The sequence below is a fragment of the Natrix helvetica genome, assembly GCF_964273705.1.
Source record: "Natrix helvetica genome assembly, chromosome: 3".
In the NCBI taxonomy this organism is placed as follows: Eukaryota; Metazoa; Chordata; class Lepidosauria; order Squamata; family Natricidae; genus Natrix; species Natrix helvetica.
This window is the reverse complement of record NC_138549.1, coordinates 102,231,780-102,254,547: the sequence shown is the minus strand read 5'-3', so window position 1 is coordinate 102,254,547 and position 22,768 is coordinate 102,231,780. Positions and strand designations below refer to the sequence as shown.

General features: G+C 38.7%; 2 protein-coding genes across 6 annotated transcripts in view; one reads left to right on the top strand and one right to left on the bottom strand.

Annotated features, from left to right (window-relative positions):
* The first annotated feature begins 395 nt into the window (after window positions 1-395).
* On the top strand, window positions 396-22,678 carry DYNLT5 (dynein light chain Tctex-type family member 5). Of its 3 annotated transcripts, XM_081948297.1 has the most exons (6): window positions 396-1,056; window positions 2,460-2,577; window positions 5,284-5,375; window positions 7,454-7,578; window positions 8,284-8,359; window positions 22,644-22,678. In XM_081948297.1, exons 2-6 carry the CDS (start codon window positions 2,465-2,467, stop codon window positions 22,661-22,663), a joined length of 426 nt encoding a protein of 141 aa, XP_081804423.1. In that variant the 5' UTR covers window positions 396-1,056; window positions 2,460-2,464; the 3' UTR covers window positions 22,664-22,678. The 3 variants fall into 3 exon arrangements, with proteins under 3 accessions (XP_081804423.1, XP_081804422.1, XP_081804421.1); XM_081948296.1 differs by lacking the exon at window positions 22,644-22,678 and having other exon boundaries at window positions 404-1,056; window positions 2,407-2,577; window positions 8,284-9,422; XM_081948295.1 differs by lacking the exon at window positions 22,644-22,678 and having other exon boundaries at window positions 405-1,056; window positions 8,284-9,422.
* The window catches only part of DNAI4 (dynein axonemal intermediate chain 4), a 50,587-nt gene continuing 47,740 nt past the window's right edge, over window positions 19,922-22,768 (bottom strand). For all 3 annotated transcript variants that reach the window (XM_081948278.1, XM_081948276.1, XM_081948277.1), the window contains exons 16-18: window positions 22,317-22,470; window positions 20,987-21,454; window positions 19,922-20,032 (exon numbers count right to left, since the gene is read on the bottom strand). In XM_081948278.1, coding sequence (XP_081804404.1) covers window positions 21,404-21,454; window positions 22,317-22,470 — 205 coding nt within the window. In that variant the 3' untranslated portion in view covers window positions 19,922-20,032; window positions 20,987-21,403. The remainder of the gene's footprint in view (window positions 20,033-20,986; window positions 21,455-22,316; window positions 22,471-22,768) is intronic.

Below are 22,768 nucleotides of genomic sequence, written 5' to 3'. Positions count from 1 at the left end.
GGCTTGAGGGAAAACGCTAGGAAGAAGCAACAATTTTTATATATTAGGCAAACACTGTAGGTCATATTCTCAGGAAGCCAAAGTTGCCTCATGAGCCAATAAACTGTTAAGGGGATTTCCTCAGTACACCACCACCCCCTTTCAATCATGGGAAGGATCAAAAAGCTGCTGGCCGAGGAATTCAGAGACAAGAACTTCAAGATATTGGAAGTCCGGAGCGGGCCGACTCACCACGGCTAACTTGCTGCGGGACAACTCACAGGCCAATTTAACAATTCAATTTAATTATTCGAAATATAGCAACAATGCTTTCATATATATTTTTTTGTCATCCACATTGCGTTCTGTCCCTCCTTTCGCCTCCTTTCTTTGATGATGCCTATTCCACCATTTATTTGATATTAGTGTAACTCTTGTCCGTCCCCCCCAGCAAATTGTCCCACGGCGAGTTGCCCCGCGCCAAGTTGCCTGCGGCGAGATGGCCGTGACTAATTGTCATAGACCCCCCTGGAGATCGCGGCTCGAGGAAGCCCGGAGGAAGGCAGAAGCATACGCGCTTTCCTCGCCCCGCTGGTGTTTTCGAAGGCCGACCAAGAAGTCCCGAGCGCGCAAGATTCCAAGACGGAGCAACCTCGCAGTGGGGAGAGAAAAACGAGAGCCGAAAAACGCAGGCGCGGGCTCGGGAGGCAGAGCGGCAAAAGGGAAAGGAGCCGGCGGGGTAGATGCGCGCGCAGTGCTTTTGCTTTAAACTCCCCTTTTTGGCTGGCGGCTAGTCCGCTCTGCCGCTTGAACGGTGGAGCGGATTTCCACTCGCGTTCTTCGCACGCTGCGCCCTGGCAGCCTTCTCCTCCACGTCCTCAACACGGGCGCCTGAAGCCACAAGTGCCAGCCTGTCTGTCTCTCGCCGCGAGTGGCTCCGCTCCCCTCCCTCACAGCCTCTCTTGGAGGCGGGGGCAAGGCTGAGGCCGCCCTTCCCTCTCAGCCGTCCAGGGCCCAAGTTGTTGTCCGGGAAACCAGCAACATCTCCGGCTTCCCAGGGCTGCTGCGGCGAAAGCGGTAAGGACCGCGGCTACCGTCTTTCGGGTGCCAGCGTCCGGATAGCTGGCAAAACGCAGCACGGAGTAAAAGCTTGCTTCTCAGTTGGATGCCACTTAGCGGTGGTTCGGATGGTTGGCAGCCGAGATAGGGCGGCGCCGTGGGCATTCTGGCGGACTAGTTAGTGGGGTAAAAAGCATGTTTTTGTCGGCACTGGGTTGGGTTCGGACTCAAGTTGAAGACCTAAAAACGTCCCACAAGGACAAATGAAAGCCCCTCGATCTCCTCCAGGCGATCGGTCGAAGTCGGATTCCCCTGGGAGAAAGACTGTAGAGATGATCAGCCATCCAGGTCATGGTTGTCCCAAAGGTGCATTTTCAGGAGGCAACTGGACTTCCTTGGTTTTTTTTTCCTTTTGAAGACGTTTCACTTCTCATCCTAGAAGCTTCTTCAGCTCTGACACCATTCCCCACTATCTTGTCAGAGCTAAAGAAGCTTCTTGGATGAGAAGTGAAACATCTTCAAAATAAAAAAACAAAAACAAAGACCAGTTGCCTCCTGAAAATGCACCTTTGGGACACCCGGGAGAACGAGTTTTTGCAGACATGGTGGGATGCTTCATTCAAAGCAGAATATAGCGTTTGAAATAATTACACGGATCACTGATTTCATTTCACTAGGCATTAAAATCCCCAAAGTGCTTCCTCCCCCCCCCCCCAAGGTAACTGGACTTTCTTGGGGTTTTTTTTCTTTGAAGACTTTTCGCTTCTCATCCAAGACCTGAAGAAACGTTTTGGATGAGAAAGCAAAATGTTTCCAAAGGAAAATCAACAACCAAGAAAGTCCAGTTGAACGGACAAAAATAGAAGGGCAAAACATCAATAGGGATATCCCCTGAGGAGAATGTAGAGTTTGTGGAGCCTGAGTTGAATGTTCAACTTATGGATTTCTTATAGCATTAAAAAAAAACTAGAAAACACACTGAATGTATGATAGAAGTATAATTGGCTGTGGGTTTTCCCAAGAATAAAGTTGCAATTTTAAGGTGTCACTTGTTGAATCTGGATAGTAATAAGTGCAGATTTTGTATCCCTGAATTATACCATTAACAACGTTCTCTAAAGTACTCTTGATTTTTGTTAGTGCCACTTTCCTCTCAGTTTGATTGCAAACTAGAGAGTTGCAAAATCTTGTTTGTAGTCGTGCTATGATCATAGGTGGTTCTCAATTCCACTTTGCAGGTTACAAAAGAAAAAAAAAAGTGATGATGTAATTGTTTTTGCCAAAGATTTTACAGGCTAATGCAATGTATATTTACACCGCCTTTTCAGTTGTTTGATTTTGTAAAATGGACATTCATTTCTTTATCAGCTGCCAATACCTTTTCAGCTAAATATTAGGTTTAAAATATAATTCATGTCTAGTAAATATGTCAGAGATCATGAAGGATAAAGCCGCCCGCTTGGCCAAGAACAGAGGCAGCATATCTTCTTTGGGGAGCCATGAGGTCAGAGCAAAGGATTTCTTTGGAAGAAAAAAAGAGTAAGTAGCAGCATTATATTTTCTTTTTTTTTTTAAAGAATTTTATTGGTTTTACAAATATTTATAGGAAGGGGTAGATAGGTACAAAAAATTTTGACAGCTACATCGTGCGAAAGGTAGAAATCCCCCCGAATCTCACAACTTTTACAGAAAAAAATAAAGATCAAAAATTAAGAGATAAACATTGGCAGCTTTTTGTTTTACATTGTATCAACAATATATTCAATCATCTTATATGTCACTTCCAACAATTACATTATAGCAACAGTTGTAATAATGTTTCAAACTTGTTTTTGTGACCTGAGTCTTTTCAATATTGCTTCCTCCCCCCTGTCTTCTGGCAGAGCCACGGCCCCTCCCTCCTTCATATCTTGTGTAGTGTCCCCTGTTCCATCTAGAAAGGCACTGTGTTTTTTAATGAAGGCCTCTGCCTCCACAACTGTGTTAATTCTAATTCTACTGCCCTCCCAAAAAATCAACATTCCTTCTGGCAATAACCATCTAAACCAAACTCCTTTACTATATAATTTCTTTGATAAAAAGGAATTATTTCTTCCTCTTATCTCTTACTTTCTTCGGAATTTGTTTAAGAATGGTTATTTCTTTATCTTTATATTTTAATGGTCCCACCCTTTGAACTCCTAAGACCTCATCTCTTGTAGTCTTTCTAAGAATTTTAACATGTACTTCCCTTGGAACATTGTGTGTTCTAGCATATGCTGAATTGATTCTATAAATCAAATCAATATCCCACCATAGCTGTTGTTTGTCTCTTTTAATGTATTCTGCTAAAATTGTGGTCATAATCTCCTTGAGATCCTCATTTCTGTCTCTGGTAAGTTTTGAAATCTAAGGAAAAAAGACATTCTTTCAAATTCCATCTTTATCATATGATTTTCAAATTCTCTATTCCCCTTCTGGACTATCTTGACCTCCTCCCTCAACCCAATCGTGTCTTCCTCCAACACACCTATTCTCTGTTTATTTTGTGTTGTTTGTTGCGTTTCTCTGAGCTGTTCATTTAAGTCTGCCAGTTGTTTTTTCAGTTCTTCTTGTCCCTTCATAATAGTTTGAAACATTTGGGCAACAGACAAGTCCTTTGAACTCTTTTCAGTTGTTTTAGGTTGTAGAAATGAGGCCATTTGGGTCTGTTGTGTAATTGGGCTAGACGTAGAAGATGTCGGGGCCGAAGATGCCTTACCAGGCGGTGGCCTTTTATGTCCCATATTAAGTTCAGAGATAGCTGTCAGTCTTATGCAAACGAAATGGCATCTGTGGAATACAGAGCTGGGAGGGGTCGTGGAGACAAACAAGCCCAGAAGTGAAAGTTAGTCCTCCTGTACAGCTACCAGCCAGAGGATAAGAATCAAATACTCCAAATCCAAGGGGACCACATAAGAAGAGAGGCTCCAGGAGATCTCCGGGTGTAGAGTAATACAAAGCCAGAAATTCTTTCAAAGGGGAAACTTCATTCGTAAAAGCAAAGAAGAAGGAGGAAGTTGGTCATCTTGGCTCCGCCTTCACAGGGGACCAGGGAGCAACATGTCCAAAGTTTCCATAAGGTAGTTTAAGAAAACAATTCAGCAGTCATCTCTTGCAATTGTAGCAAAAAATCATTCTCCCGTTGCAAGTGGAAGTGAAAGTTAGCTTTTAACTCTCTCTCTCTCTACTCCGAGTGAGAGAGATATTCTGAGTACCGCCTTTTCTGAGGGGGGTGGAAAATCCCCCCCTCCAGTCTTAATACTTCAAGGGATTGAATCCACAATTTAGAGAAGCTGCTGTTCATCAATTAAGTAGATTTAAAGAAGATCGAGGGAAACTTCTCACCTCACCACACTTCAGCTGTAGCGTCTAATTCTTTCTTTCCTTTCGAAATCCGATTGGCGAAGGCGCACAGCGACAGCGCACAGTGCCGCCATGCACCCTCCCTGTGGCTCCCCAGCTCCTGAGGCGAAGCTGGAAACCTCCCTGTGGCTCCTGCCGATCCAGGGGGTCCCAGCAAGCCGCCCTACAGCAGGGAGCCCCTCCAAGGCCCCCTGTGCTCCTAAAAGGAGCCCACCGAAGAGACGAGCGGCGGACGCAGACATCCGTCGTCTTCGGGGACCAGAAGTCGTCTCCAGCATTATATTTTCTTATTTTTCATCTTATTAATTCTTTGGTAGTCTGTTGGGTTATTTCCTTTGGGCACCCTGAGGTTAAAACTGTTTTATATTTAGCCATGGAAATGCCCGGTGATAGTTAAAAACTCCTAGAGTATTTAGCTACTTTTAAGAAGCTGTCTTGTCCTGAGAACCATATTGAATAAAGATTCTATAGTTATTTCATAGCATGTTGTTCTACCATGGGGTATGTAGAGAAATCCTGTTCCAGTTGCAAGATGAGATTGGAAAGAATAGACAGAATGGAAGGGAATAAAAATGGCAGTTTTCAAGTAACTAAAAGGTTGTCATGTAAAGAACAGAGTTGTTGTAGAGCAATATTCCTCAACCTTAGGAACTTTAGGATTTATGGACTTGTACTTCCTCAGGCATGGGAGTAATTCTGTATCAAGACTATACTTATTATTATGAACAAAATCAATGGACCTTAACATATCAAGAATCCCTCCTCTGATAGTTCTTACATTCCTTGATAATACTTGAACAGGTTGTTCATTTTTAAATTAATATGGCAATGAATGCAGTTATTGTTGGTTATTATGTTTAGCTCTGTAAGTACTGTGTCATATATGGATGAACCCGGCCACCATGAGGATAGCCTGCGTCCAGCTATTCAGATGGAGAACACATACCAATTGGGTAAATATAATTTTCATATTGATTGTCCAGTCCCCCATGTAAGATATTTAGGACTTACTGTATTCTCTAGATCGGATTAACTTATACAACACTGATAATAATGGCGAAACAAGTATATTTATTAAAGGTGATGGCACCTAGCAGTAGGAGCAGCCTAGGTATTTCATAACCAGACATCATTCTTCTGTTTCTAGGTCATGCTGTTTCTTTCTCTTTCCAACTTTGACATTCCAATCACAAGAACATATCTTACGTGCATGTTCCATCAGACTAAATTTGATTGCCAAAGTCATCAACCTCTAAAGTCATTATCTGTCTTGAGCATCTTCTTTTATTATTGCTACCCGATATAGGTGCCTCTTCTTTTAGCTGGGGAGCTGGATTCAGCTTCGTACCCTTAGTATGAACATTGGGAGCATGCCTGCAGGCTCTTTGAACATCCCTCCCAAGATTACCCCTCCTAGTATAATGACACACTATGGCTTTGAGGGTGGATTTACTTTACAGTAACATCCTTATCTTTTGTTAAAAGCAGGGTTAAAACAGTTTAGTGCAAAATAAAGTTGCCTTTCTGCTTCTAATTGGGTAGGAATGAAAAACATAGATGCAGAACAAATAAAATATACAATTTAGAAAATTATCTGTCGGAAGGAAATCTGTTGGGAAAAAATTGATCGCCAGCAAGACATCCATAATCTTGAAAAGGCAATGTTTCAATAGAGTTATAAGCTAATAACTCTATTGAAACATTGTCCTTTGAAGATTATGGATGTCTTGCAGGCAATCAATTGTTTTGGTATGGAGCTGCCAAACTTTTTATCAATTTGGAATGATTCCATAATATAATTTCATGCATATACTGCACTTTGAAAATAAAGATATAGGTTTTTAAAAAAAACATCCAAAGGTATTATATAGCATACCTTGTTACATTAAAAATAATTTTAAAAGAGAAATGAAATTTTAAAAAAGGGAAGGTTCATAAACAATAATATGGTCTTTTACTCTTTAAAAAGGGAAGTTTCATAAACAATAATATGGTCTTTTACTCTTTATAAAAATGCTATTATTCAATTCTTTTGTAAAATCAACAGCTTTATTTAAATCCAGTTTGGAAAAAATGACATTCACAGATACTAAATATATGCATTCTGCTTTAATGTAATTCAAAGTTTCAGGGAGATGCTCATTAAACTATAAAGTTGCCATCCAACATGAGAGACCAGCAAAAAGCACATTTAACCCAGAAAGCTACTAACAAAAGACATAGCTCTGAATAATTCAAGCACCCAACAGTTTTGCAGTGTACTCTTTTCCATCAGTTGGTTTTGAGAAGGAAGGGCTAAGGGGTTACTTTTTGAAATCACAGATCATTTACCTGCTTTGTCTCAAAGCATTATATTCAGTCCTCCATGCTGTTCAATATCTAGATTCAGTCACTTGGGAGATCAGAATCTTGGAGTGAAGTGCCATCAGCACATCAACAAAACTCACCATTATTCTAAAAACCCTCTTTTCTGAGTTGGGCTGAATGGGGGGGAAAGTTGAATTTAAAATTTAATAAGATAGAAATGCTGATGATAGATAGGAAGTTTCTTGGGGCACTTGAGCTTCACTGAATCCATTTTTTTCCAAGAAAGGCTCCAGAGATTTCACCTGATTCTCAAAGAGAACACACGCAAAAATTAAGGACCTCTGTTCTAAACAGCCTGAGGACCAACTGTTTGAAGGAGAACCCCCCTGAGTGTAAATCTGTTCAGGCATTAAGAACAGAGGCCCTTCTGAAGATTCCCCTTTTATGAAGATCACAAAAGGGGCATCTGCAAGAAGGTCCTATTCCTGAATTCTTTCAGGCTATGGAAACCACTTCCTTAGAAATTACCCTAGCTCCCCTTTCTCTCTGTGTTTAGCAAATTTATAAAGAAAGGACTCTTTTGTCAAATTTTAACTGATGATTAATATTAAAGTCAGTTTACACATCTTTCCTATTTCTGTTTTAATCATTGTTATCTACTTTTTAATCAAATAGAAAGGAATGACATGGATTAAATAAAATGAGTTCTCTCTCTGCTTCTCAGGTCCTACAAAGTACTTCCCAATCACTGCTGTGAATAACATCTTGAAGGATGTGGTAGTAAGTTATCTACAGGAAGAACAATATGAAGCAGAGTTGTGCAGGCAAATGACTAAAACTATATCTGAGGTACAAAATTATCGCTAAAGTAAGAATTAAAATCAGTATTGGAATAGATCTTATAGAAACCCTAAAGTGCAGATAGAGGGGAGGCTATCTTAAGCTTTATTTGAACAAAGTTTCAATTGTTTTTCATCAACAGAACCCAACAGTGGGACATTAAGAGTGAAATATTAAGATAGCTTTTAAAATATTTGATAATTGTGTTAGCCTGTGTTAGGACATATTCAAAAGAACTTTTTCAGCTATGATTTTATATCTCAAGTTACTTGTTGAGAAGGTCGTAGTGCTACTTTACTATTCTTTTGTAAAATAAAAAAAGAAATTGCAAACAACTTTTCAGGCTATTCAGAATGTACTTTTCTCTATTATATGCCTTTATATATTTCGCATATATTGAATATGATGTCATTGCTGCATGAGGGAACAGTTGAAGGTCAAGACTTTATGATCCAATCTATAATTTAGGAATTTATAACTATCTATACCATAGGAGTGTTGCCCTGACTAACTGTAGAATCAGTTTTTGTGACTTTCAATCAACAGTACTTGATCTTCTAAATTATTTGGAATTATAAATCCAACTTCATAATCCATAGTACTTAGAATGGAATGGTTAAATACTTAAAACAGATTTGTACTGTATTCTAAGAATTTCTAATTCTAACTCTCTAACAGTAACTAAGAGTTTAAGCAAGTATATATTTCTCCTAGGTAATAAAAGCCAGGATAAAAGACCTGATGGTACCAAGATACAAAATTATTGTGATTATATACATTGGACAGCTAGGTAAACAGAGCATGCAGATTGGAAGCAGATGCCTTTGGGACACTACAAGTGATACTTTTTCTTCATATTCCTTTAAAAATAGATCATTGTTTGCTCTTGCAAATGTCTATGCCCTTTACTCTGAATGATGATGCAAAAGATGTGATCTGAAAAACAAAGTAGATCTTATTTTTGAATTACACTTCTATCTACATTAACATGGTGATAAGTTGCATTAATAAACTAATGTACATAGTTGTTATGTTTGCTAAATCTATTAATTATGGAAGAAAACATTAATTAATTTTTGAGACACCCCTATTGTAATTGCAAGTAATGACCCAGCTATTTGGTCCTGAATACAGTGGTGCTTAAAAATTTGTGAACCCTTTTGATTTTTCAGTGGTTCTGCATTAATGACATGTGTGGTTTTTGTATCATTTTCCTCAATAAATAAACAAGTATAATGTTCTTGATTCATTAGTTTAATTGGGTTCTCTTTAATGTGGAGAACAGGTCCTATTTTAAGTAATATTTGTGCAGAAATATTGAAAATTCAGAGGGGTTCACAAACTTTGAAGCACCATTGCAGTTTTCAGGAAGAGATTCAGTATCCCTGATATAATTACCTGTGATGGAATAATAGGTTTAAATGTGAGATACAATTACCTGTTTACATTCTTGAATAATGATTGGTGTATAAGTATAATAAGCAGATTTGTTTACACTTATACAGGTAATTATTTTGAAAGGTAAGCTGATCCATTAGAAACACAATTTGGCTTTTCACAGAAATGTATGTGTTAATAGAAAGGCAGTGGGATACTATATGGTACTGTACACAGTAGATAATAGCAATAGTAATTTGTGTTTTTTCCCTTTCTTTTTGTAAAATGGCTAGATAAGAACATGACTGGTTAAGGAGCAGCCCACCTCCTAAGAGGCTACCTATTAAGCAGCTACAACTAAATAATATAAATATAAAAATATTTAAAAATCACTTGTTAAATGTATTGATAAACTGTATAAAGTTTCAAAAAAGAAATACAAGGATTCAATTTGAAATAAAAACATGTAGAAACCATTTATGGCTACCTTTTGTCTCTTTGTATTTATATTTTTCCATTAATAAGTACATGATAACTCGTCTTAAAAGATCAAGACGCACAAGAATAAATAGCCCAGATGGTAGAACCTGATTTGAAGCTGATTTAAATTTCAGGCATGAAATGTTGGAATCACAGTAAGGCAGTCTAACAAACCACACAGAATGAGCAGAGGATAGGTGTACTGGAGGAGGGTGTGGTTGGGATGAGAAACGACCTGGAGACAATCCAAAGGGGGAATGCAGAATTTGAGAATCATGTGATAAAAACGGAATTTGAAAGGATGTCTTTTTTCCTTAGGTTCCAAAACTTGCCAGAAATTGAAAATGAAGATCTTAAGGAGATTATGACCACAATGTTAGCAGAATATATTAACAGAGATAAACAACAGCTTGGGTGGGATATTGACCTGATTTATAGGATTAATTCAGCCTATGCAAGAACACATAATGTTCCAAGGGAAGTTCATGTTAAATTCCTTAGAAAAACCACAAGAGATGAGGTTCTAGGAGCTCAAAGGGGAGGACCATTAAAATATAAGGATAAAGAAATAACCATTCTTAAGCAGATCCCAAAGAAAGTAAGAGATAAGAGAAGGAAACATTCCTTCTTAGCAAAAAAAATTATACAATAACGGGGTTTGGTTTAGGTGGTTGTTACCAGAAGGTATGTTGATTTTTTGGGAGAGCAGTAGAATTAGAATTAACACAGTTGCGGAAGCAGAGGCTTTCACGAAAAAAACAGTGCTCTCTTAGGTGACATGGGGGATGTTACACAAGAAACAAAACAGGGAGGGGCTGAGGCTCTGCCAGTGGACGAGGGGGAGGATGCGACAACAAGAAGACTCAGATCACAAAAGTGAATTGAAACACTATTGCAAATGTTGTTACAATGTACTTTCAAGGAAGTGATAAAAAGTAAAATGACTGAAACATACTGATGATTTTGTGTTAAACCTAAAACTGCTAATATCTATGTAAATGTTTATAGCTTTCTATTTTTCTTTTTTGTAAAAGTTGCGAAACCTGGGGGGGCTTCTCCCCCCCCGCACGATGTAGCTGTCAAAATGTTCCATAACCTCAACCCCTTTTTCCTTGTAAAACTTTTAAAATCAATAAAAAATTTAAAATAAAAAAAATGCATTTGGAATGAGGTTATGAGGTGAGAGTAATGTGAAATAAGTAGCCCATCTGACTGATAACTGCAGCTGTTCTGGAGCACTGACCATTTCTTGAAACCAAATGTTTTTCAACCAAGAATGTTGGTAGGCCTTTCCCTATCTCTGTAAAAAAAAACAACATCATTCTCTTTCCTGCATTCCTTCCCCGAATAGTTTTTTTCTCTTTCCACCAAATATTTATCATCACTATTTTCAAGTTTCCTTGCAAAAACCTCAGAAGCATCTTTATTTTGAGATCAGTCCAGGCAAGAAGTAATTAGAAGAATAAACATAGAAATGCCTAGATCAATATTGTCTCTCCTGGCTGTCATTCCATGATTTCAGTCAGGATTTCCATTAGTTTTATCATGGATTAAAGCTCCTAAACTGAACCATCGAGCTCTAGTCATTCATTCAAACTGTTCTTTGAATTCCATAAGAAAGTGAAACATGTTCAGAGATTTTTTTAATTTCAAGCCCAATAGCATTTTTATGCATTGACAAGAACAGTTTAGGGAAACTAGTTTACTGAATTGCACATTTATTTCAAAAGTTAGGAAACAAAGCAACTAACTTCAGATGGCTGATACACAAGTATGGAAAATATGTTTCTAATTTGTGTAATATCCTAAACAGAATAGGAGCTGGAGCATCTGCAGAGCTGGGAAATACAAAGTATAACAGAAAAGATTTGAAAATGCTATGTTCTAGACATGATGCGTCTTAATTAGATAAGATTCCATGGCAGGATTTTAATATTTTAGCACAGTGAATTTATAGTGTTTGCACTACATCCAATAGTACAACAAGTAATTGTAAGCTGCACAACATCCTTGCTTCTTTTGTGTACAGACTTCTGTTGCATGTCTTGTAAATCTTCCTCAGACTCCATGTAGTACTGGATTAATTCGTTGCTTTGGGATTTTGACTTCTCCATGTAATTTCCATTGCCATCTGTGGAATGAGATTAAATTATAAGTATGTATGCATTTCTTGTTCCATTACATAAAAATGAGAGGCAAGCAAGTTCAGATTTTATCTCCATAAACCTAAAATCTAAAACTATTACCAAATAAAAGCTGATGTTTTTAAATTTTTCCTGTGTGCATAGTCTTGTGTTGTTAATATTTAGATCAACCTGGAAGTTTCAGTCTAAGAATTTATCCTGGAACCACTGCATTGCTTTCAGAAAGTTTTGCTTTTCCAGAAAGTATATCCTAAATTGAAGCTAACTTCTTTTCAAAAGAATGAAGATGATTATATTTTCTTCCAAATGCTTCTGTAATTAGAATAGGAATTATATATTAACTTCAAAAGATCAATAGCAAACTGATTTTGAGTTTTGTAATCTTGGTCATGCACCTGATTTCAGTGAGCCTTAAGAGATGTTGCTTCATTCACCAAAATATATTTCTGAACAGACTCCTTTAAAGTTCTGAATTTCTATATTCAATATCTGTATCTGTCTGTCTGTCTGTCTGTCTCTCTAGCCATCTATTTAAAACAAAATAATCCCAACAGCTATCATTAAAAAATAGCCTGTAGAAATCTAAAAACTGATCTATATGTATTATTATCCTATGCAATATTGCTCACAATATTATGTAGCATATTTCAAAGCTTGCACAGGTTGAGGCATAGGGACTTGAATAGATAACTGCCAGCTCTGGTCCATTTAAGAACCTCTTCTAGTGCTCCTACCATCAAAATAGGGCGGAATGAGATTTCTCCATGTTAGTTTGTTTTATAAGTTATAACGTAATTACTTCTATAATATAACTCATCTTTAAAATGTTTTTTTTATTAAACCATAGCATAGTAAAATCAAGATAATGGTAAATTTATTTATGACTGATTGCTTGCCAAAATTATGAATATTTGGGAAATTTATATGCTTACCTATGAGCCCTTCTGAGAAAGGGTCACCAAGTTGTCTTCTCCACCGCGATCCTCCACAAGCAAAGACAACAGCTCTGACAAATTCTCTCCCACAGAGTTTAATAGTTGCTTCAGAATGTATGGCCATGATGCAGAGGAAAAGCAGCCCTACTAGGACCACCTTCATTTTGTAGATAAAACTTGTAGCAATTAGAGCAGGAAAGAAGTAAAGAACTGCTAGAGGTTCATGCTGAGATCTGGCATCAATTTATATGTATCTGGGCTGTTGGTTGAATGACGTGGGCAGAACTAGTAAAATATTTTCTGATGGCTTTAAGTGGTGTAGGTTATGTGCCTGGGTTGTTCTCAAATAGTTACTGATGTTTCAGTATATCACTATATTGGCTAAGAACAGCCGCACAGTCAGTGTTCCAGAACATTTATAGAATTATTCTGCCTTAGATCAATATTATAAATGTGCACTTCATCCCAACATCCCAAAGTTTCACTTGTGATATTTAACCAAGCGGAAGTTATTGTGGCTGCTATAATTGTTAAGCAGTGGACATTGCTTAGGTAGTAAGAACATTCCAGGTTGCTTTGGAACATTTAGCAGAATTATTGGATTCTCTGAATTTTTCCAATGCTTTAATCATATATGTGCTGGTCCAGCAATTGATCTTTTGTATTGAAATTTTGCAGATTTTGAAAACCATCAATGAATAATTTTGGAATGAGAGAGAATAATTTTGTGTTTTGATTTGTTTTTCTGTTTCTACTGCACTTTGATATAATCTATTTTAAGATAGTATCAATTTCTGAAATTATGGATTTCACCTAGCAAGGATGACATAGGATGTTGCAGCGAGTTGAAATTCTGAGAAAAAGCCTTTAGATCATAAAAGTGTCTTGCTTCAGCTTGCATGTGTAGATAAAACTAAAATAACTATGAGCACTTATTCACAATTGCTTAAAACAATTGTTGATGATAACAGAATTAACTTTTGTCAGAACTCATTGATGTCCACAGCTAGCCATAGGGATATTAAAAATATCCCTATGCATGGATGACAATGTAACTCAAACTCAACATATATAATTGCATACTGGTATCCATACAAAATATGTTAAACACAGACCTTGCATTGTGTCTTCATGATCAATGTTTTGCCACCTGACTCCACATGCCTATATCAAAACAATCATTTTTGATTGCCTGATCCTTGCAAAGTGAGTTGAGCTTGCTAACTTTTGTCTTTTCCAGGGACTCTATTTCCATCACTAGAAACAAGAAAGACAGCCAGATTGGTCTGGCAATTAAGACACCAGGTTAGAAATAGGGAGACAGTGAGTTCTTGTCCCACTTTAGGCATGAAAGTTGACTGGGTGACTTTGGGCCGATCACTCTCTCTCAGCCAATTTACCTCACAGAACTGTTGTTGTGGAGAAAATAGGAAGTTGAAGAACTATTAGATATATGTGCTGCTTTGAGTTGTGTATAAAAATAATAAAGGCAGGATATGTATAAACAAAAGAAATGGACACATACTGTTGTCAGGCTAGTAGCCTATTAGAACAGTAGGATACCATCCTAGGAGAGCTGTTTCCAGCCCATTTCCAGTCTATGTGCAGTAAATTATGCAAGATGCAATATTTGAGCACGAACAGCAAAACAATCCCCAGGTACAATGACAGAAATTCCTGGTAAGCATAACATGAGGAAACACATGTACTCTTCAATTATGTTATCCTGTGAAACTCACAAAATTGCAGTTTGGAGTGCAATGCAAGCTACTTTTTGCCCTCTGGAAAAAGAAAGCACCCATATCTTTTCTGTAAGGAAGCAAGTTAGCTAGCTCAGAGAACCTTCTATAATTAAGAAAAGCAGCCTGTCAATGTGCAATGTAGATCATCTTCATTTTCCTCTGACAAATTCTGATCTGGATTGTTTGATCAATTGCAATTGTAGTTCATTACACACTTGGTAGTTTGGGTATGGAGATTTTTTAGAATTTATTATATGGTGTTTTTTTTAAAGGGTGTTTTGGGAGGTTGGCACATGTACTCGTTTTAATGGGTTTCTGCCCATAAATCCAAATCCTTTGAAATATCTACTAAAAATTAATTTAAGAATAATTTACCTTTGGACTAGAAAGAAAGTAATTTGCTCAGAATCCCTTGAATAGTGGTCAGCTATAAGTAAAAATGAGTCGCTTTCTAATTTTTTTTATCAGAAAAAGTAGCTGAGACTAGTTGCTCATCTATTTATGCTTTGAAATACATAGTAGCTATAATATAAAGAAACTTGTTGATACCTTACATCCCACATATTCTCCAACTTCAAGATATAAGTGTTGATGACTGTTAACTTTGACATAGAATACCATTAACCTTGATGATATTTTTCAGTTTACAAAAGCATTAAAATATTCAGTTCTTTAGTAGAACCAACAAATAAAAACGATCTCTATCTGCTCTTAAAAGAAAGGATGCATCCTTTTGTCACTTTTAGAAGGATAATGATTAACACACTGTTCACTCTAATGCATGCCCTCTTTAGAAACACGACAGGAGACACATAATTGTCACATAATTTCTTCATAAAAATGTGTAAACTGCACTTAGGGATAGGTGTTAATGCTTTCTAACCAGTTTATCATTTGATCTGTTTAAGCATTCAGTTCTTGTTGCCATGGTTGGGAAGCCAATTTGATGCTACAGCTAAAAAATATAGCATTTGTTTGTGACCGCTCCCTAGCTTACAAGGTTTAGAATTATTCAATAATGTAGAACTTTTAAATCAGCTAAGAATGGAAAAGTCATATGCCCTACATATGGAGGAATTGGTCTAGACTGGGGTGGGGATTTTCTTTTAACTGCAGATTATTGCAGACAAGACCAGTTGAGGTTTTGTGTTGGAGATGGGGAGGAAGAACTTGTTCAGCAATAGCCCTTGCCCTTTCCAGTGTCCAGTGCTGCTTCTAATAAAGCTTTGAAGAATCAGAAATATTCAGAGCAAATTCTGATAAAGAGCATGTTGCCAGGTTAAAAGAAGTCCCATCCCTAAATTTGCCCTTAAGTTGAATATGTATGCAAAATGGAACACGTTATTTAGTTATGTGTTGGTCTTACCATGAACTGCTGAAAACAAGTTTAGTGTGCTAGATGCCCCAAATTTGCATGCCCTTCAAAAACCTTTTTTTTAAAAACCACAACCCACAAAAGCCAAACATTCCCCAGAACTGATCTCCAAACCTCCTAACCTTCTAATCTCCAGCACTCGCTTGGCTTGTCAGAGCACACACACACACACAGAGACATACAAACAGGAACACATGCAAAGTGTGAGCTGAAGAAGAGGGGGTGGAAATATAGCAGTTGGACAGTAGAAAGGGGTGTATTGCACAGCCACTCACAAGAGAGAAACCCCACTAGGACCACCCTGCCTGCAGCACAGGGACTCTCCTTGCCAGCCTACACTTGCCTTTCTTTTTTTGAGATGGATCTCTTTGCCAGAGGGCCATCCACCATTGTGAATAATGCAGTAAGCCTATTCATAACTAGGAGTTGTTTTTAACATGGAGGTTCCTAATCTGGAGACTTCCTATATTTATATATTTGGGTTTTTCTTTCTTTGTCCTTCTCCTAACATCCCATTCCCTCACCCAATAATTTTATATATATATATATATATATATATATATATATATATATATATATATATATATATATATATATATATATATATATATATATATATATATATATATATATATATATATATATATATATATATATATATATATATATATATATATATATATATATATATATATATATATATATATATATATATATATATATATATATATATATATATATATATATATATATATATATATATATATATATATATATATATATATATATATATATATATATATATATATATATATATATATATATATATATATATATATATATATATATATATATATATATATATATATATATATATATAAAATAGATAGATAGATAGATAGATAGATAGATGATAGATAGATAGATAGATAGATAGATTATATATATATATATATATATATATATATATATATATATATATATATATATATATATATATATATATATATATATATATATATATATATATATATATATATATATATATATATATATATATATATATATATATATATATATATATATATATATATATATATATATATATATATATATATATATATATATATATATATATATTAGAATAGCATCAACAAAAACAATCCTGAATCCAGGCATAATTTAAGAGCCGAGGGAGTCCACTGTGGATTTAGAGCCGAGGGATTTAGAGCCGAGGGAGTCCACTGTGCCCACTGTGCCACAGACGTCCGGGTGTGAATCCCTTGTTGTGAAATCCCTTGTTGTGAAATGGGGCCCTGGGAGACAGTTGGGCCTGGGAGACAGTTGGGCCTGCTGATAGTATACCTGGTATACCTGGCTCCTCGCTATACATCACCTGGCTCCTCGCTATACATCAGCGGCCCTGCCTGAACTCCTCGAGCTGATCGCATCGGTGGCGGTTGAGACCCCCAAACTCTTAGTGATGGGGGATTTTAACCTGCCATCGGTGGGAGAAGCATCCGAGGGGGTTCGGGAGTTCATGGCTTCCATGACAGCCATGGACCTGACTCAATTGATTCAGGGCCCGACACACGAGGGAGGTTACACCTTGGACCTTGTTTTTGTCTCTGGCCAGTGGTTGAGTGTTCTGGGAGGAGGAAACTTAACCATCACTCCCCTGTCATGGTCAGATCACTCACTCCTCCGACTTGACTTCCCTGGTGCTACCCCCCGCTGCGGGGAGGCGGAACCGGAGAACACTAGATGGTTCCGCCCCAGGCGCCTGATGGAACCAGATAGGTTCCAGATGGAGCTTGGGCCACCTCCTGTAGCCCTGACCCGCCCTCGGGTAGAGGACCTGGTGGTCGCGTGGAACAATGCGACTCCCGGGGCCTTGAACCGGGTGGCGCCTTTGCGGCCTCTCCGGCGGCAACAATCCACCCTGGCCCCTTGGTTTACCGAGGAGCTAAGGGTGATGAAGCGCCGCAAGAGATGCCTAGAGAGTCGTTGGAGATCCTCCCGTTCCGAATTTGACCGAACACAGGTACGAGCCCATTTAAGGACGTACCTTGTGGCATTGAGAGCGGCCAAACGTCAATATTGTGCCGCTCTCATTGCATCTGCAGAGAACCGCCCTGCCGCCCTGTTTCGGGTGTCCCGCTCCCTCCTGTTTCAGAGGCGGCGGGAGGCCCCTTTAAAGGGTAGGGCAGAGGAATTTGGGAAATATCTGCAGGATAAAATCACTCAAATCCGGAAGGATTGGGTCCCTTTCAGTGGCCCAGTGGAGACGTCCGTAGCGAGTCTTGAGAAACCAATCTGGGAGGAGTTTGACTTGGTTGCCATCGAGGATTTGGACAGAATGCGTGGACGACTGCGACCTACCACATGTTTACTGGACCCGTGCCCCTCCTGGCTTGTACTGGCATCCTGGGAGGTTACACGTGACTGGCTCCTGGGCCTAGTGAACGCTTCGTTGGGTGAGGGGTCTCTTCCGGCTGCCTTGAAAGAGGCGGTGGTGAGACCCTTGCTCAAGAAGCCTTCCCTGGACCCTACGGAGCTGGCCAATTATCGTCCTGTCTCCAACCTTCCCTTTCTGGCGAAGGTTGTAGAGAGTGTGGTGGCTTATCAGTTTCCACGACATCTGGAGGAAAATGATTATCTAGACCCGCGCCAGTCCAGCTTTCACCCCGGGCACAGCACAGAGACGGCCTTTGTCACGTTGGTGGATGATCTCTGGAGGGCCAGAGATAGGGGTTGTTCCTCTATCCTGGTCCTATTAGACCTCTCGGCGGCTTTTGATACCATCGACCATGGTATCCTGTTGCACCGACTGGAGGGGTTAGGGGTCCGGGGCACCGTTTTGCGGTGGTTCGGCTCCTACCTTTCCGGCCGGACGCAACGTGTGTTGGCAGGAGAGCAGAGGTCGACCCTAAGCCCCCTTACTTGTGGGGTGCCACAGGGGTCGGTCCTCTCGCCACTCCTGTTCAACACATACATGAAGCCGCTGGGTGAGATCATTCGTGGTTTCGGGGTGGGATATCATCTGTACGCTGATGATACTCAGCTGTACATTTCCACCCCGAACCACCCCAACGAGGCTGTCGAAGTGATGTCCCGGTGTGTGGAAGCCATACGGGTCTGGATGGATGACAACTGACTCAAGCTCAACCCCTCCAAGACTGAGTGGCTGTGGGTTCCGGCCCCCCGGTTCAACCAGTTAATTCCATCTCTGGCCATCGGGGGCGTACAACTTGCCCCCGTGGAGCGGGCGCGCAATTTGGGCGTCCTCCTGGATGCCCGGCTGTCCATGGATGACCATGTGACAGCCGTGGCAAGGGGGGCGTTCCACCAGGTTCGCCAATTGCGCCCCCTATTGGACCGGGACGCCTTACGCACAGTCACTCATGCGCTGGTGACGTCTCGCCTGGACTACTGTAACGCTCTCTACATGGGGCTTCCCTTGAAATGCACTCGGAGACTACAGTTGGTCCAGAATGCGGCCGCGCAGGTAATTATGGGGAGTACAAGGTACTCCCATGTGACACCTCTCCTGCGCGAGCTGCACTGGCTTCCTGTGGTCTATCGGGTGCGTTTCAAGGTCCTGATAACGATCTTTAAAGCGCTCCATGGCTCAGGACCTAGCTACTTGCAGGATCGTATCCTGCCCCATACATCCCTGCGACCTATTCGCTCGCACAGAGAGGGACTTCTCCAGGTGCCGTCCACCAGACAGTGCCGAGGGGCGGCGCCTAGGAGCAGAGCCTTCTCTGTGGCGGGCCCAGCCCTGTGGAATGACCTCCCTCCGGATATTAGGACTACCTCTGACCTCCGCTCCTTCCGTGTAAAGCTCAAGATCCACCTATTCCAAGTAGCTGGCCTGGCTCAACCATAGTTTGATCATATCACTCCTGACGGGTTTTTAATTTTGTAATTTTATTTAGGGGATTTTAAATTGCGATTTTAATTGTTTCCATTCATCTGTCTACCTCCTCCATGTATATATATATGTCTATATTTTTGTGTATGTATTGTCCATATTTGTATTTTATGTGTTTTTTATTGTAAGCCGCCCCGAGTCCTTCGGGAGAGGGTGCGGCTAACAAATAAAATTTTATTATTATTATTTTTTATTAAACACTGACTTGCCTTTTTCTGGATGTCATTCATAGCAAAAAAGAATATTTTGAATGCTTGTGTTTGTTTCTGCAGGCACCCTTGCATAACAACTATTCATTCAGAGACCGCTTAAAGTTACAGTGGTGCTGAATGTAGAGACTTATCCACAGTCCTTGAAGTTGTGGCCATCGCAACACCATGTAATCTGGATTTGAGGGATTTGGGAGATTTGTAATTACAATGATTGCAGTGTCCTTCCATCACATGATTGCCATTTGTGGAGTTCACTGCCACCTTCTTTTTTTTTTTTCCAGAAAATTTTATTGGTTTTTTAAAACATTTATAAGGAAAAGGGTAAGTGGAATGTTATACAAATTTTGGCAGTTGCAAGTATGGCAGACGCCTCCTCCCTCCAAACTCATAAGATACATCTATGTATAAAACATTAATACAAAATCGTATAAAATCAGCATATTAATTCTATAAAAAATTTTCAATCAGCTTATATATTATGATATATAATCTAGATATAATTTCATTATTACTTTCGGTCTGTTTATAACAATGTGATTTTCTTATTCATTTTTGTGATCTGAGCTTTCTTAGTGTTGCCCCTTCTCCCCCCGCTGGCAGAGCTCGGGCCCCTCCCGTGTCCTGTGTGACCGTTGAAGAGTCTTCTGTTTTTTCTAGGTTCGCTTTATTTTTTTCCATAAAGGCCTGCGCCTCTATGGGTGTATTAATTCTGATTCTTGTCTCCTCCCAGAATATCAGCATCCCTTCAGGCATCAACCATCTAAACCACACCCCTTTCTGGTATAATTTATTCGCCAATTGCGAATAATTTTTCCTTTTCTCCCTAATTTTTTTTGGGATCTGCTTCAAGATGGTTATCTCCCTGTCGTGATATGTCAATGCTTGCCCCCTTTGTACACCCAGAATTATGTCTCTTGTGCTTTTCCTAAGAAATTTGATATGGACCTCCCTGGGTACATTGTGTGTTCTGGCATATGCTGAATTCACTCTATAGACCAGGTCTATCTCCCATTCCATCTGTTGTTTATCTTTGTGTATATATTCAGCTAAAATATTAGTCATGATGTCCCTTATGTTTTCCCCATCTGCTTCTATAACATTTTGAAATCTAAGATAAAAGGACATTCTCTCAAATTCTGTTTTCATTTGTTGTATATCAAGTTCTTTGTTACCCTTCTGCAAAGCTTCTACCCCCCCCCCCACCTTCATTGCCACCTTCTGACAAGCAAAGTCAATGCAGAAGCTGGCAGGAGGTAGCACATGGTGGTGATATGACATCCCACCTAGCTACCGCAACCAGAACTATTAGTACTGTCATCAAAAGTTGGTGTGGACACATAATATCATGCTTTATGACCATGTCACTTAGTAATGGAATTCCTGGTCCCAATTATGGTAGCTAACTGAGGATTATCTGAAATAAATTATTAGTACTTTCCATAAAAACATTTAGGGGCTTTTTAAAACATTCATCACAAATTGTCTTTGTAAGTGTGTTGTATAAGGAAAACAATTACAGGCATATACATACAGAACCATATACATATTTAATAATTACATTTTTGTGGTGAGCTATTAAACACCATGTTTTACATCATCTTCACTTTTATTAAATATTTTGGTTAAAAAAACCTACTCTGGACTGGCTAGATTAGAGCCGATCATATCATGCAACATATCCATCTGAAAAAGAAATAAATATATACATAGGTATAAAACATAAATATTGAAAGGCATTTTTGAATACATACACTATGCACTCTATTCTGAAAAATCTTAAAGAAAATTAGTGTGTAAGACTTTAAATGAGAATGTCCAGTATTTATGGTGTGTGTGTGTGTGTGTGTGTGTGTGTGTGTGTGTGTATGTATGTGATGGTATATTTCTGTTCTATCCAAAATCACCTTTTGATTGCCAACAATAAGCCCAAGCCTAAACATTACTGCCTTAGCACAAAACATTTTAGTTGAAATTTATCATAAACCATATACTTACAGGCCATTTCAAATGTTACACAAGTATTCCAACTATACCAACACTCACTAATATTTTCAGCTTATAATTTTATACATAGTCCTTAATTTTTTTCATATTCCCCATTTTGTAAACAAGTTAAAAATGATGAACTTGGATCTTCTATTTACAGTGCATCACAACTGTCAATCCCAGACTAAAACAACTGAATCCCATTATCTTGTACATCACTTTCTGCCAATTAAATGACTGATTGTTTTTCTTTTGAGACAATATTTCTGAGCTCAAGCAACAGCACTCAACATTAGGTGATCCTAATGCTGGTGCTTTAATAACTTGTCTTCAATTTATAGGCAGAAACAATGCCTTAAGAAAAAAACCTGTTCTGCAGTTTCATTCCATTGCCTTAGCATCCACAGCAAATACTGTCTGAACAATGATGCAGTTATAGGCCAATATTACAACCACAAGCTCAGCAGATTCAAAATAATAAATTACTACCAAGGAATGGGAGTTTAGTTGCTTGCATCAGGTGCAGAGCAATGCTGACTTTTCATGCAATGAAACGTACCTTCTTTTTGTCTGAGACGGTCATATTTTTCAGTGCATAAACAGTGACTAGTCCATCACTATCCCCAATCAGAAGGCAATCTGCACTTTTAGCAAAAAGCACAGTTGTGAATTTCAAATTGCCAGTAGCAGGATTCACAATCAGGGGATCCAACCTATAAATAGCAAAAGAGGTGCAGTTGGAACTGGAGAGTTGTTTGGCATATTCCACTGCAAGGCATAATGTATGTAAGGTACCTGATTATTGTTTAATATTATTTATTTATTTATTGTTTCCTAAAAATGTTTTCTATTGTTTTAATTATGTTACATTTTACCCACTTTTCAGACAATTGTCTTGCAAAATAGCTTACTACTAAGATTATTACTTAAGAGAGACATACAAGGGAAGGGGAGATGTTGAAAAAACAGATAAGTTCTTCAAGGTCAGAAATATGAATAATGTGCTGGATA